Source organism: Balaenoptera musculus, chromosome 2, assembly GCF_009873245.2.
Source record: "Balaenoptera musculus isolate JJ_BM4_2016_0621 chromosome 2, mBalMus1.pri.v3, whole genome shotgun sequence".
NCBI lineage: Eukaryota > Metazoa > Chordata > Mammalia > Artiodactyla > Balaenopteridae > Balaenoptera > Balaenoptera musculus.
The window spans coordinates 171,247,307-171,263,474 of record NC_045786.1 but is presented as its reverse complement, the minus strand read 5'-3'; the positions used below and the strand labels follow the sequence as shown (position 1 = coordinate 171,263,474).

General features: G+C 46.7%; 1 protein-coding gene across 1 annotated transcript in view; it reads left to right on the top strand.

Annotated features, from left to right (window-relative positions):
- Window positions 1–3,292: 3,292 nt before the first annotated feature.
- Window positions 3,293–16,168, top strand: part of WARS1 (tryptophanyl-tRNA synthetase 1) — a 36,157-nt gene continuing 23,281 nt past the window's right edge. Inside the window, 2 exon segments of the mRNA XM_036842622.1 lie at window positions 3,293–3,449; window positions 7,855–8,033. Coding sequence (XP_036698517.1) covers window positions 7,920–8,033 — 114 coding nt within the window. The 5' untranslated portion in view covers window positions 3,293–3,449; window positions 7,855–7,919.

The following is a 16,168-nucleotide window of genomic DNA, read 5'->3' as shown; positions in this document are numbered from 1 at the left end:
CAAGGCGGAGAGGTGCCTGAGGCATGGGGTGGATCCGCCAGTTTCACTCCAAACACACAGCCTCACACAACAGTCCATTTCCCCTTTCTAAAAAACTCTTCCTGGAATTCTGAACCATCATACACAATCAGTTGTAGCCAACTAGTCTCTACAAAGAAGTACCTCCTCCCGGAATTCAATTCTGTGCAGTTAACGTGAAGCAGGTAATCAAGAGGAAAACAACGATGCTGCACACATCCAGGACAGCAGAGGGCGTGGTGGAGCAGCACTGAGAGCTCAGGCAACGGGCAACTTCCGGGAAAGCCTGCGTCCCCTACCTTAATAAACCATCCTGAGCTCCTCTTCCCACACGTGGGGTCAGGTGAGACCTGAAGATTCCCTGGGGGTCCTCGGTTACGCCATTCCAGACAGCCTGTCTATCACCCACGTCTTCCCCTGGGCAGTGGGTTTCATGTCCCCTGGAATCAGCCATCCCACCCCTTCCATGCCTTTCCCATAAAGGGTACCAAACAAGTTATGTCATCATTCAAAAAATGTCTGTTGCCTGCCTCCTCCAAAAATCCCACCCCCACCTGTAGCCCAATCCAGGCAGGTAACACCTTCCACACACAGAGCCATTATCTAAATAAAACTTCCACAACAAGCCAGCCCATCTCAAATGGAACTAATATAATATAATGGACTAATTATAAACTAAGGGAAGGGTGCACTGCGAAGGATTTGGCATTTCTTTTCTCTCACTACTTAGTCTGGTCCTGCATTCCGATCAGACACCGCATCTGTCTCAATTCCTATGCACAGGACCGCCCACCACAGCATTCCATCCTGCCAATGGGAACCCACCAGGTTCCCATCACAAAGGCTCCTGTCTGCAGCCACTGGGATGGATTCCTACCCACCCAGTTGTCCACAGTTGTCGAATCACAGGAGAGGCCAATGACCAGAACTAAAGATGAGGTCTACAGCAAAAGATCAGAGAGTAGTGGGGTTGGGGCCCATGAGCCCCACTTCCTACAAGGCAAGGCAGCAAGGACTGAATGAATGCAGGCAGGTGGACAATAGGGCTATCTGCTTCACGTACATTTCATTCAGTCATTCAACAAACACTGACGGAGCACGGGCTACTAGCCAAGCCCCACACGAGGCACCAGGAACGCCAGGGCAAATGAGACAGTCGACGATGCCCTGCACTCGCCATGCTCACATGCCAGTGGGGAGAGACAGACCAGAACCGAGTGAAACAGAGCATGTCCGGAAGTGAGAAATCCTAAGGAGAAAAGTAAAACAGAAAAGAAAAGGAGGCGTGGTAGTGGGCCTGGGATGCAGTTTCACGTTGGGGAGGCCGAGGCAGGCCTAAGGCAGAAGGTGATGTTCTGCAGGTGAGGGAGCAGAGGTGATAAAAAACACTGAAGGCCGGACCAACAAAACTGATCAAATGGGGTGAGAGAGAAGGAGGCAAGGATGACTCAAGGAAAACAGGCGAAAACAGAGAAGATTGTGAGCTACTGGGAACAACATAAACTTCAGGGGGAAAGTGTTTGCTGCCTTTTATGTTTCTAAGGCAAAGGGGGAAGAAAAGGAAACTTTTTCATGGAAAGAGGGAGCGATTAAACCAGGAAGAACAGCCAGAAGAAAAAGTCAGGTCTTTGGAGAAATAAGGCTACAAAAGGGGGGAGTGGCATTGGCAGTCATCAGCATGTCTGCTCCACCAGGGCAGGACTTTTTGTGTTTTGTTCACTGTTTGATCGCCAGCATCTAGAAATATCTGTGAAATGCAACCTGGTCGGGGTGGGGGTGGGGGGGAGCACAGAGAAAGTAAAAGGAATAGGATATTCTCATTCAACAAATATTTCCTGATTACCTACTCTGTGCCAAGCCTTATGTTAGGTCTTATGGACAGAGATTAAGCACAAAACACGGATCCTGCGCCGGAGGCCACAGACTGAAGAAGGCAACAAACAAGATACGACCAGAGATGGGTTTTGAAGAATGCAAAGGAGTTAGCCGGTCTGTCAAGAGTGAGAGGTGAGGATCGTCCAGAGCACTGCGCGTTCGGAAGTAACCGGAGACACAGGACAGGCGAGCGGCAGTGAAGTGCCCGCGCGGAGGGGCGTGGAGCGCTCGGGCCACTGCCAGAGCCCAGTCCCCTCCCGCCCCCGGCCCTCCGCTCACCACACGCGCCGGAAGCTCTCGGTCCTCCCGGAGGCTGTCCCGCCTGCACCCCGCAACCCAGTCGCGTTCCGCCGGCGCCGGGGCCGCCAGCCAATCAGCGGCGGCCTCCGTTCGACCCCGCGGCGCGAACAGCCAATGATGGCGCAGCCGGGCCGGAAGTTGTTCCGGCCGGAAGGCGTTTCCACGGACGCCCAGGAGGCCACCCCTGGCTGAGCCGGCAGCGCTGACGGGCCCGGCTGGGCGGGTAAGTGAAGGGATGAAAGAGGGAGGGAGGCCGCGGCGGCGCCAGATGACCTGGCCCTCCCGGAGCCGCCTGCACGCCAAGGCCCGGAGTATCCTCCTCAGAGCCCGGCTCGCTGCTCGCCGGGTTCTGGCACCACGGGGTGCGCGGAGGCTGCCACGGCGCCCCTCGCCCCCTTCCACCCAGCGCCGCCGACTCGGCCTGTCACCCACTGCCACCGGCACCGACCTTTCATCGTCTCCCTCCTCTTCTCGTTCGCCAAGGGGAGAGGCCCTCACTTTTAACGAGTGTCTGCCATGTGACAGGGGCTTTGCCGGTAGTATCGCACTTAGTTCTCTCCACGATAAAGTTACGAGGCTTCTTTATGCCCATTTCACAAATGAGGAAACGCAGGATGAAGCGGAGAGGGAATGTGACTTGCGCAAGGTCTTGTAACAAGAAAACGCCCAAACTGGGATTGAAATCCGGGTCTGACCCCAGAACTCATGATCTCTCCACTGCCCTGCGCCGCCTCCGTGAACAGCAGCGGCAAGGAATTTACCATCCGCCTTCCCCCCCAACCCCCCCTCCCCGCCCCAAGACTATACACAAACACAGTTATTCATACTGATGCTGAGAATAGGGAACGGGAAGAGGGTGGGGAGGTTATATGGAGGCCAGCCTGGGATACGGGGTGGCTGATGCAATGACCAGCTAATGGCTTGCTTCCCGAGAGAGAGTTTCCCTGGTCTCCACCCGCATCCTCCCCTCCGCCCACCCTTGATTGGACAGTCTCATCGAAGAGGTTGGTAGAGAGGCTCAAGTGTTTCTGAGAAATTGGGTGATTTATAAGAAGCTCCTACATGCAAGTAGTAAAGGGTGGGGTAAACAGAAAAAAAAAAAGAGAGAGAGAGAGAGAAGAGTCTTTTCTAAAAAGGAAACTGAAAGAAAAAGGGAAAGACTCTTAAAGAAGCGCTCGAGCTGCACTGGGCAGTCTCAGCTTCTCAACTGCCCAGCGTGACCAGTGGCCACCTCTGCAGCATCTCCTGCAACCTGGGTATGTATTACCATCTTTGCTAGGCTTAGAGTTTATTAGTATTTTTACCAGCCTTTTCCCAAAGTACTGGAAACCTTGGCTTAGGGGATGAGGAGCAGTATCTCTTAGGACCAGGCTGGTGTGCATTTTATTTCATCTCATTGTCCCAAAGTTCAGGTGACTCACAGCTTCTGTAGGGAATAGAGATACTAGAAGAGTAGCTGCCTATTTGGATTCGTAGCTTGACTTTCAGCGCTTTGATGTTGGCTATCCTATTTTTCACTGATGAGGCCTCCTTAAATAGTCGATATCTATCCACAGTATCTCCTTGTGATACTCATAAGTAGCTTATGCCTGGCTTCATATAAATTAATGTCCTCTTTGCCTTTTAAGATAATGTTCATTTTATTATTTGGAGGGGAAAGTAAGCTTTCCTCTCAGTGTTTAAAAAAGAAAAAGTGACCTAAATCTGTTCCAAGGTTTGAAGCGTTAAAGGACTCCTTGCTGGTAAGAAATCATTTTCTTGTCCTCTGGAAACTTGACAGTCCAAGGCCATTGTCATCCACACTCAGGGATCAGGATGTGGAAGATGGTATCCCACCTGCTGGTAATATTCCAGGCATCCAGGAACTTCTGGGTCCCCTGCTCTTCTCAGCTGCTCCAGAATCGGCTGTAGTGCATGATGCCACCCTTCCCCCAAATTGCAGAATCAGTGTATTCTGATCTTATCTGTGAGATGATTTCATTGTGGCCCAAGGAATTGTCCTGTTGTTCTGTTAAACAGTTCTGTAATTCCTCTTTCCATTCCTCATCCCAAAACTGTACCCAGTTTCTTCAGGTGCCTGTTACGCTCCTTGGGAACAGTGGAAGCTTTCAAAATGAGCACAAGTTTCAAGTTCCTTAAAAAGAGGAGTGGAGAGTTCATTTCTAAGAGTCTTTTCGATTTCTCCTTAACTGTGTGCTGGTCTGCTGTGGACTGTGCAGGTTTGCTCTTTTCACTCACAGTCCTTTTCTAGAGGAGATCATACATTACTTCACAGATTATAGCTTCATTTCCTTGTTTTAGATTGTAGTATTTGTGAAATAGATAAAGCAATTTTCCTTGACAAAGATTCAAAGCCCTATTTGCAGTTTGCACAGTAAACACTGAAGACAGTGGTCCTTAGTCTCTTGGCATCTCGGACCCCTTTGAGAAAGTAGTAAAACCTGGATACTCTGCTTAGAACCGCAAACGTGCCAAGGTGCAGGCAAACTGTTGATGCCATTTCAGAGGTTCTGAACTCTGGGTTAAAAACCTCTGAAGCTAAATTAAATTCTAAAAGTTAGTTAACAAAGAAATAAAGGAGAATGTTGACTAGATAGGAGGAAAAAAGGAGAATATGTGCCCGTAAATGGGCTAAATGGATGCCTGAAATGAGGGAAGTGATAGTTGTATTCTCGTTGTCTCTGATCACTGCCGAAGCACTGTACTCTCTCAGGAAGTTGCATCATGCGCACACACACGAGGTTACAGTGTGGGTGATTCCCACATGGTGAGTATATGCCTCATGATCCTGAGAGCAGGGAGACCTCACCTGCTGTCTCCTCAGTCAGGTTTCATTCCCGTGTGCCTCTTCTTACTTAAATGGGATTCTGAGAGTTAAAGATACATGTTCTTCCCTACGACAGGGACCCTAAATGCAGGCTCAGTTCATCTAGCTGATCCTCTGCAGTTATCTGCTCCGTTGCAGGGGGAGATGAGCCATCTGGGGCTCACCAAATCATTCTACCTGGCACTTTCCCTAGGAACTTTTAAGGGTAATTTTAATCCGTGCTTGATTTTGGTCCTACTCGCAGACTTCAAAACCCACTTGTTGCCTTCCGTGCAGGACACCACATTTTTGGAAGGACAAGGGTAAACCGAAGGGAATTCCAAAAAGAGTGACCAGGATGGTGGGCAGATGTTCGCAATGGGTGAGGAAACCAGACTGGGTATGTGGGATTAACCTGGCTCTTCCCAAGTCTCGGAAGGCTCAGTGCAGTGTCAGGACGTTCTAAGAGGACTTCTAAAGTCCAGGTAGGAGAAATCTACCTTAAACTGGAATACTGCGGAGGTATTATAAGAGGATACAAACCAGAAGGGGAAAATTAAACTAGATGATTTGTGAGATTCATTCATTCAGTAAACGTCTGTTGATAAGCTACTCTGTACCAGGTACTAGAAGCACATGAAAGAATAAAGCCCAGTACTTGCATTCTCTGTGTGATGAATTTTCATAAATAACTACACGCAGTGTGAGTGCTCTGATAACCTCACTAACGAGTGCTCAGGGATCACCAAGGACAGAGCAACCAACTTGGCCCCGTGGGTGCAAGGGTCAGGAAAGGCTGCAAAGAGGAGCCGAGGTTTGAATTAGTAAGACAGCGAGCAGAGGAGGGTATGAGACATTCCGGGCAGGGGGAGCAGCTGGCATTTGAGAGAGCACATGGTCGAGGGGGGCTTTGGCATCAGATCCTGGTTGGGCTATTCTGGCATGGAACCTCAGAGGGTGGTTCTAACTTCCCTGAGCCGTCAGCCTCTGGTCACTAATGCAGAGCAGATACTGTACCACCCAGCTTTGAAAGTTGGGAGAATTGGGGATCATGTGTAAAGCATCTGGGTGTGATGTTTGATCATTTGTGGCTAGAAGTAATTTTCATCACTTTGGTTGTTATTTGATATGGGCCTGAGTGTTTCTCCTCTCCAGCGCTAGTCAGAAGGTTCTTCCACATTCCTTCTCGTTTTTACGGGCCTCCCTTTCCAGGAATTGAGGCGATTCTCAGCAAGGAGGGGAAAGAAACTGGCTGCTATCCCATCCTGGTTTCAGTATTACGGTTTCATTGACTTATATAAAGATTGGTTTAAATTTTACATATTTTTTAAACAGATATTTAACAAGTGGATGAATAAAAATAAATTACCCCCTCAAATTTGTGTGTTTTGTTCATAGAGCTGCTAGAAAAAATTTTTTTAATGATTAAAGACACAAAATAGTCATCCATTAAACCTCTCCTCTGTGGCTGATGCTGTGCTACACTGTTTACTTACCCGCATTATCACACTTATTCCGTGACCAATCCTGCAAGTTAGCGTTGTTATTGTTATTCCCATTTTACAGTTGAGAGACTGAGGCGCACGACAGTTAAGTAGCCCGTAGGATAATGTTTGAGAGCATAGGTTCTGGGGTCAAACTGTTTGAGTTTGTATCTCATCTCGACCACTCACTAGCTGCGTTATCTTGCGCAAGTGTTTTAGCCTCTCAGTTTGCTCATCTACGAAACAGAGATAACAAATCTGTCCCATAGGATTGCTGTAGGTTTAAGTGAATTAATATGTATAAGGTGCTGAGGAAAATACCAGACACTTAAGAGCTGGAGGTTAGCTGCTCTGGTGTAGCCTCACCGGCACTGTCACCCTCCTCATTCAAGGTGTAACAGCAAGTTACAGACGGAACGGGAGATCAGCCAAGCTCTGGAACCCTAACAAATAATACTTGTAATGGGTTTGTGCCTTGCTTTACATTTTGTAAAATGCTACCATGTCGTTTTTTCTCATTTCTTCTCATAACAGCCCTTGAGGTAGGTGACAAAGTTCGTGACGGTGCTGCTTTATAGCTGAGGAAGCTGACACTCAGAAAAGGGAAGTGACCAACCCAAAAGGGGCAGATTGTGGCCAGCCTCGGCCCCAAGGCGGCCTCAGGTAGCCTGCCGTGTGCCCCACCTTTTCTAAGGTTAATAGTAAATAATGACTAATAGGCGGTGCAGGGACACCTTCTTCAAAGGTTTGCAGTTCCATAAGGCAGCATGTGGAGTGGACAGGCTGTATAGGATTCGTAGCTCATTTGGAACCCAGAAGGGATAAGGCCCTGCCTCCACCCAGACTTCCCTTCGTCTGAGAACGGAACAGCTGGCCAGCAAAGGAAGCCATTTGTTCAGCGGTATGTTGCTTATGACTGCAAAGGCCTGGGAATTCATCCCGAAAGCAATTAAGATAAAGAGTAAATAGCCATTTGCCAAATGTTTCTAGCTGTGGTGAACTTAGGTTTACTAAAGCACTTTGGTATTTGCTGCCTGAGCAGACACGAGTCCTTCCTGTGTCCTGGGCACTGGCTGAGGCACAGGGGCACCTCAGCAGATGCACACTTGCCCTTGGTTAGGAGGGGTCTTTCTTTGCCCTCCCTAAGTCTGTAAATCACAGCGATTCCTTTCGACCTCATCATTAGCATTTGTTCTTCCTCTTTTCCCCTGTTTCATGGCTCCAAATTTCTGCTTATATTTTTATTAATGTTATATTATCTATGCCCTTTATTGTAACTCATCTCCAACCTTTTTGGAAAGAAGAACTAGCTACGGTAAAGGAAAAACAGCTGCGATGGTTTGTTAATCTCTCTCTCTCCTCCCCCCACAGTCTTGTCTGGACCACTGAGCAAATCTGCCAACACCCTAGCCGGCTGTGAACGCAGGTCCTGGAAAATGGCAGATGTGCCCAACGGTGAGCAGGGCTGTGGGTCCCCACTGGAGCTGTTCAAGAACATTGCTGCTCAAGGGGAGCTCGTGAGGGCCCTCAAAGCCAGAAACGCGGCGAAGGTATGTCATTTAGCTGGGTCCTACACGCGCACACACACACACACACACACACACACGTCCAAGCCACCTCTGTAGGGTCATGCTACCAGGATTCTGTTCCCTCACCACCTGAGGTGTTTTGGCTCTCAATTTAAATGTATTTTCTCCTTTATCGGCATCGATGCGTGTAGTCTAAAGGGAAGCCGCTGGGAAACACAGCAGCCGTCCACCCCGCCTCTCTCCGTTTCCTGCTCCCAGAAACAACGATTTTCGATTCTTTTAGCTGATTCTTTTGCTGTGTAACCCCTACGTCTCTCAAAACCACACATTATATTGCTCCTGATAGATGTTCAGGTTTGGGGCTTTCACTGTGGATGACAAGGAATTAGCACTTTCACAATCACAGACAATCACAGTCTCCATGTAAACGCCGCTGACAGCTGACCCACTGGGTATAGCGTGAGTGCTTCTCCTTTCCTGCCCAACTTTTGTTTTCTCCAGAGTTGATAGTTGTCTTAATTGCTTTTTGCTTGGCTTTTCTTTGTTTCATTTTGGGGTTTTTTGGCTGCACCTTGCGGCCTGCAGGATCTCAGTTCCCCAGCCAGGGACTGAACCCAGGCCACGGCAGTGAAAGCCCAGAATCCTAACCACTAGGCCACTTGGGAACTCCCCTGCTTGGCTTTTCTTTTTTTTTTTTTTTTTTTTTAATTTGGCTGCGCCCGCCAGGTGTTAGTCACAGCACGTGGGACCTAGTTGCAGCATGCAGGATCTTTTAGTTTGTTCCTTTCAAATTAGAAATTCATGACCTTTAATTCTCAGAAATTATATTATTTCTTTGATTTATCCTGGGTTGTTTTTTTTTTTTTTTTCTGTTTCTTAGTGTATTTTTTTAATTCAAAGACTGGTCCTCTGAATTTCTTATTTTTTGACTTATTTTCCTCATTTATTTTTCTTTTTGTTCTTCTTTTAGGTATGTTTCATCAACTTCTAACCCTCCTATTGTTTTTCACTTATTCTATCATTTTTGACTTCCAAGAGCTCGTTTGATCTCGGAACGTGCCTTTCCTCCTAGCTCTCTGCTCTTATTTCATAGGTACACTGTCCTTCTGTCTCTGAGATCTTGGTGATAGTTTTTCCAGTGTTCTCTACCCCCTTTATAAACTCAGTTTCTTCCAAGTTAGCTTTTTGTTCCTTCTGCCTTTTGTATTAGATGCCGTCGTCCGGTGTTTGGTGACGCCCAGCTGTGCAGTGGCGCTTTAGAGGGAGCGCTCCGAGCTGGGAGGAGCTCGTCGTGTAGCTTTCCCTTCCCTGGGTGGCAGCCACACCGCTCCCTTGCCTTGGGGAGGCTTCAGTGTTGGGGCCTTTAGAGCTCTTCTTTGAGGCTTGTAGAGTCCCCAGAGAGGACTCCTCCAATTTGCTGTCCAGAGGGTACGGGTCCGGCCGCCAGCGTTGTGAGCTGAGTGGGGCAGGGGAGCTGGGCTGTGGGATCCCTCGCTGAAGGCCCCGTTCTCCGTGCGCTGCCCCTGCCCCTGCCCCCGCCCCCTCTGGATGGGAGGGGGGGATGTACCGGCTAGGGGGAGATCTCAATAACTGCTTCTGAGACAGACTTTCAGCCAGTGCTCCTAGTTTTATAGCCCGCTTTCACCCTCACTTCTTTGCATATCTAGGGCCGCCAATGCCCAAACCTCTCTGGGATTCCACAGCAATGTAAGTCCAGTCACTGCCCAGGTTCCCTGTGTTGTCTTAGCGTTTGTTCTTCTCCCGTGTTCAGTGAGGTACCACTCATCCCTCCGCTTTCCAGCTTCTGAATCTTGTTGCTGTCGTCCTCTTCCTGTTCCCTTGGTCCTCGTGGGTTGTGCCTTTTTTAAAGATCTCTTTGCTGTTGCTGCAGTGGGTTTTAGAAGTGCAACCCATTCAGTCTGCGTCTGTAACCATCACCTGAGCACTTCCTTTCACTCTCGGTCACCCAGCTTCTTCATGTCCATGACTTCTTCGTCTGTCACTTCCAATCCCTGTCGTCATCTTTTCAAAAATCTCTTCCTAGGTTCTCACCAGATGGTATCAACCGTCTCACAGTCACTCCAGTAGTTTACTTTGACTGTTTGGACCCTAAATAATCCATTACATTTTAAAAGAAAGAAATAGTGATATCCAAAAAAAGGAGTTGATTATTCACAGAACGGGGTTTACAACACCAGGTAGGGCTCAATAGATGAGGCTAAGTTGTTTTAAAAAAAAAAAAAAATCTGAAAACCTAAAATAAATAAAGGACCGAAATGTTGATCATTTACTCTATAAACCCATTTTAGGAACCTGACAGTGATATTTTTGTCATTTAACGTTAAATTTGAATAATGTTAATAAATGCTTTTAATTTTCTTAAATTTACTGAGGCTTGATTTGTGACCCAAGATGTGATCTATCCTGGAGAATGTTCCGTGCGCACTTGAGAAGAACGTGTAATCTGCTGTTTTTGGATGGAATGTCCTATATATATCAATTAAATCTATCTGGTCTATTGTGTCATTTAAAGCTTCTGTTTCCTTATTTATTTTCATTTTGGATGATCTGTCCATTGGTGTAAGTGAGGTGTTAAAGTCCCCCACTATGATTGTGTTACTGTCAATTTCCTCTTTTATAGCTGTTAGCAGTTGCCTTATGTATTGAGGTGCTCCTATGTTGGGTGCATATATATTTATAATTGTTATATCTTCTTGGATTGATCCCTTGATCATTATGTAGCGTCCTTCCTTGTCTCTTGTAACATTCTTTATTTTAAAGTCTATTTTCTCTGATATGAGTATAGCTACTCCAGCTTTCTTTTGATTTCCAGTTGCATGGAATATCTTTTTCCATCCCCTTACTTTCAGTCTGTATGTGTCCCTAGGTCTAAAGTGGGTCTCTTGTAGGCAGCATATATATGGGTCTTGTTTTTGTATCCATTCAGCCAGTCTATGTCTTTTGGTTGGGGCATTTAATCCATTCACGTTTAAGGTAATTATCGATATGTATGTTCCTATGACCATTTTCTTAATTGTTTTGGGTTTGTTTTTGTAGGTCCTTTTCTTCTCTTGTGTTTCCCACTTAGAGAAGTTCCTTTAGCATTTGTTGTAGAGCTGGTTTGGTGGTGCTGAATTCTCTTAGCTTTTGCTTGTCTGTAAAGCTTTTGATTTCTCCATCAAATCTAAATGAGATCCTTGCCGGGTAGAGTAATCTTGGTTGTAGGTTCTTCCCTTTCATCACTTTAAGTATATCATGCCACTCCCTTCTGGCTTGCAGAGTTTCTGCTGAGAAATCAGCTGTTAACCTTATGGGAGTTCCCTTGTATGTTATTTGTCGTTTTTCCCTTGCTGCTTTCAATAATTTTTCTTTGTCTTTAATTTTTGCCACTTTGATTACTATGTGTCTCGGCGTGTTTCTCCTTGGGTTTATCCTGTATGGGACTCTCTGCGCTTCCTGGACTTGGGTGGCTATTTCCTTTCCCATGTTAGGGAAGTTTTCAACTATAATCTCTTCAAATATTTTCTCTGGCCCTTTCTCTCTCTCTTCACCTTCTGGGACCCCTATAATGCGAATGTTGTTGCGTTTAATGTTGTCCCAGAGGTCTCTTAGGCTGTCTTCATTTCTTTTCATTCTTTTTTCTTTAGTCTGTTCCGCAGCAGTGAATTCCACCATTCTGTCTTCCAGGTCACTTATCCGTTCTTCTGCCTCAGTTATTCTGCTATTGATTCCCTCTAGTGTAGTTTTCATTTCAGTTATTGTATTGGTCATCTCTGTTTGTTTGTTCTTTAATTCTTCTAGGTCTTTGTTAATCATTTCTTGCATCTTCTCAATCTTTGCCTCCATTCTTATTCCGAGGTCCTGGATCATCTTCACTATCATTATTCTGAATTCTTTTTCTGGAAGGTTGCCTATCTCCACTTCATTTAGTTGTTTTTCTGGGGTTTTTTCTTGTTCCTTCATCTGGTACATAGCCCTCTGCCTTTTCATCTTGTCTATCTTTCTGTAACTGTGGTTTTTGGTCCACAGGCTGCAGGATTGTAGTTTTTCTTGCTTCTGCTGTCTGCCTTCTGGTGGTTGAGGCTATCTAAGAGGCTTGATGGGAGGCTCTGGTGGTGGGTAGAGCTGACTGTTGCTGTGGTGGTCAGAGCTCAGTAAAACTTTAATCCACTTGACTGTTGATGGGTGGGGCTGGGTTCCCTCCCTGTTGGTTGTTTTGCCTGAGGCAACCCAACACTGGAGCCTACCTGGGCTCTTTGGTGGGGTTAATGGCAGACTCTGGGAGGGCTCACGCCAAGGAGCACTTCCCAGAACCTCCGCTGCCAGAGTCCTTGTCCCCACAGTGAAACAGAGCCACCCCCCGCCTCTGCAAGAGACCCCCCAACACCAGCAGGTAGGTCTGGTTCAGTCTCCCCCAGGGTCACTGCTCCTTCCCCTGGGTCCCGATGCGCACACTACTTTGTGTGTGCCCTCCAAGAGTGGGGTCTCTGTTTTCCCCAGTCCTGTCGAAGTCCTGCAGTCAATTCCCACTAGGCTTCAAAGTCTGATTCTCTAGGAATTCCTCCTCCCGTTGCCGGACACCCAGGTTGGGAAGCCTGACGTGGGGCTCAGAAGCTTCACTCCAGTGGGTGGACTTCTGTGGTATAAGTGTTCGCCAGTCTGTGAGTCACCCACCCAGCAGTTATGGGATTAGATTTTACTCTGATTGCGCCCCTCCTACCGTCTCACTGTGGCTTCTCCTCTGTCCTTGGACGTGGGGTATCCTCCTTGGTGAAGTCCAGGGTCTTCCTGTCAATGATCGTCCAGCAGCCAGTTGTGATTCTGGTGCTCTCGCAAGAGGGAGTGAGAGCACGTCCTTCTACTCCGCCATCTTGGTTAATCCTCCCAAAACTAAATGCTTTTAGTTAGTAACTCTTAGTGACTCCAGTTATGTTCAGCATTTTAGCAAACAGTACTTAACATGGTTTTTTTTTTTAACATCTTGATTGGAGTATAATTGCTTTTCAATGGTGTGTTAGTTTCTGCTGTATAACAGAGTGAATCAGCTATACATGTACATATATCCCCATATCTCCTCCCTCTTGCATCTCCCTCCCACCCTCCCTATCCCACCCCTCTAGGTGGTCACAAAGCACCGAGCTGATCTCCCTGTGCTATGCAGCAGCTTCCCAATAGCTAGCCATTTTGCATTTAGTAGTGTATATATGTCAATGCTACTCTCTCACTTCGTCCCATCTTCCCCTTCCCCACCACCACCGTGTCCTCAAGTCCATTCTCTACGTCTGCATCTTTATTCCTGCCCTGCCACTAGGTTCATCAGTACCGTTTTTTTTAGATTCCATACATGTGCGTTATCATACGGTATTTGTTTTTCTCTTTCTGACTTACTTCACTCTGTATGACAGACTCTAGATCCATCCACCTCATTACATATAACTCAGTTTCGTTCCTTTTTATGTCTGAGTAATATTCCATTGTATATATGTGCCACATCTTCTTTATCCATTCATCTGTCAGTGGATACTTAGGTTGCTTCCATGTCCTGGCTCTTGTAAATAGTGCTGCAATGAACATTGTTAACACAGTTTAGAATAACTCTTTCGAGGGTGGTCTTTGACTAATGCGTAGTCAGCTGACACAGCAAGAGAGATCAGAGGTTACATGATGAAACCAGAGTTAAACAGAGTAAATTTATATCTGACCCTGAAATGTGTCACACTAGAAGCACCTGATGTTTTGGAAATTCACGTTAAGTGAAATAGCTGAGCCCCTCGGGGATCACTGGTCCAGTGAGGGTGCCGCAGGCTCTTCCTCCACGCTGTCTGCCGTCTGTCCAGGTCATGGTCCTCGGCGTTCTTTCTGCTTCGTGTACCAAGAGGATAACACCCACTGCTTTCAGAAACAGTAGCTCACAAAGCTTCTCCTGGCGGGTAGGTCGGAATCTGGGGGATCTGACAGGAGACAGTTTGAGCAGGATTCAGGAGGTGACACTGCATCATAGGAGTTAAGATAGAGAACAGAGCCTTTCTTCTCCTTTTAGTTTAAGTAAACTTTTTAAATTGAAATACACCATTCGTTCAGAAAAATACGGAGATCACAAGCAGGCAGCTCACTGAATTTTCACGAAATGACCACACCTGTGTAACCAGCATCCAGATGGAGAAACGGCACAGAAGCCACCCTCGGGCCACTTCAGGCCCTGCCTCTACCCTCCCAAGAGAGGCCTCCACCCTGCCTCCCCCACCATGGATAGTTCCTCCTGTGTTGGAACTTTATTTAATCAGGTAGTGTATATAGAGTCTTTCGTGTCTGGCTTTTTTCAGAACATCAGCTTTTAAAATCTGTTTCAATGTCCTGGTCCATGTTAGATTGAGAACAAGAAAACGGACAAGACGAGCCTGCTTGTCTGTTTCGGTCCCATTCCAGTGAACAGGTGGTCCTTGAACTGGGACCCCGGTTAGATGTTTGACTTTCGAAGAGCCACCTAGTTGGAAGCTGAGTTAGGCCACATAGAGTATGAATGTCACACAGCTGGTGATTGAAGAGTAGTGACTGCAGGGCGCTTCAAAGCAAGGTAGTTAATTCTCCCATAGATAACTCGATAGATCATGCTTGCTAAGCCTTTATTCTGCTGCAAGCACAGCCTAGGCACTGCCGTAATGAGGTGAGGAAAACATGCTTGCCTGTCTAAGGTAGGCCAACATCCTGTCTCTTGCATGAGGTCTATCCATGGGGCCATTGATGCCACAACTCTGACTCGTTTAAACGATGAATTCCAGATGGTTTCGGAGTTTGAAACACAAATCTGTGCTTGGGAAATCACCCTACAGTAACAGTCCTCTGTGGACCGGTGCTGTACCTGACGGAGGAGCTCTCTCTGAATGGAGTTTGGTGCTGTGATGTTTCTCCACTGGGAAGCCCAGTTTATAGCACATTATGTATAAACTCTAAATGGAAGTGTTTGTATTTCCCTTGGCAAGCAAATTGGACTGTGTATATTCTTTGTGATCTAATCCAGCAAGGCCAATTATGGGAATAGAGCTTTAGGGCATAGCATGACTAATCTGCTTAATTAGGTTTGCTTTTTTAAATGCCAGGCTTCCAGGGGTGGCTAGTGTGGGCTCCTAGAAGAGGAGGTCTTTAATAGGTTTCCAGCCTACCCAAGGATACATTTTACATTTGTTTCTCTTATGCTTATTTTAAAACACTAAATGTGCAGACACTTTGGACAGCTTGATAAGACTCCAAAATGCTGTAGTATAACTGTTTCCCAGTGAATCCCTCCTTAATTTATGACCTGAAAGTCTATATTTTTTCCTTGCCTTTATCTGTTTTCACAATGTCTACTTGAGTTGCTGTTGCTGTCCTTGGTGGCATCGTTGTTTAAGTTTCCATAAATATTCATCTCAACCTGTGTGGATTGTAAAAACAAGTTCCAATGCAGAGCTCAGTGTAATTGATTAGTGGAGCTTGTCCCATATGTTCGCTGGCATTGGTGGTGTTTAACATTTAGCACATTAACTCTGTCATAAACAATGGTGTAAATTGTGTCGCTACACGTATCCTATAGTGTTTGTGGTAATAATCCATAGCACTAGACCAACAGATAAAAAAATAAAGGGGCTTCCCTGGTGACGCAGTGGTTAAGAACCCGCCTGCCAATGCAGGGGACACGGGTTCGAGCCCTGGTCCGGGAAGATCCCACATGCCACGGAGCAACTAAGCCCGCGCGCCACAACTACTGAGCCCGTGTGCCACAACTACTGAAGCCCACACGCCTAGAGCCCGTGCTCCACAACAAGAGAAGCCACCACAATGAGAAGCCCGTGCTCGGCAACTAGAGAAAGCCCGCGCGCAGCAACGAAGACCCAACGCAGCCAAAAATAAATAAATAAAATAAATAAATTTTTTTTTAATTATAAAAGAAATAAAAATAAAATACGCTCGGGCCCATGACTTGCTGTGTGTCCATGGGCAAGCTCCTTCACCTCTCTGAGTCTCACGTTCTTCAACTGGAAAAGGACAGTGACAATGACGCCTTCCTCGTAGGGTTGTTGTAAGGCTAAAGGAAGTCATGTGTGTGAAAGCAGTTAGCACAACGCCTGCCACACAGCAGTAACATTCAGCAAATGTTAGCCGTTGTTAATACGTTCAGC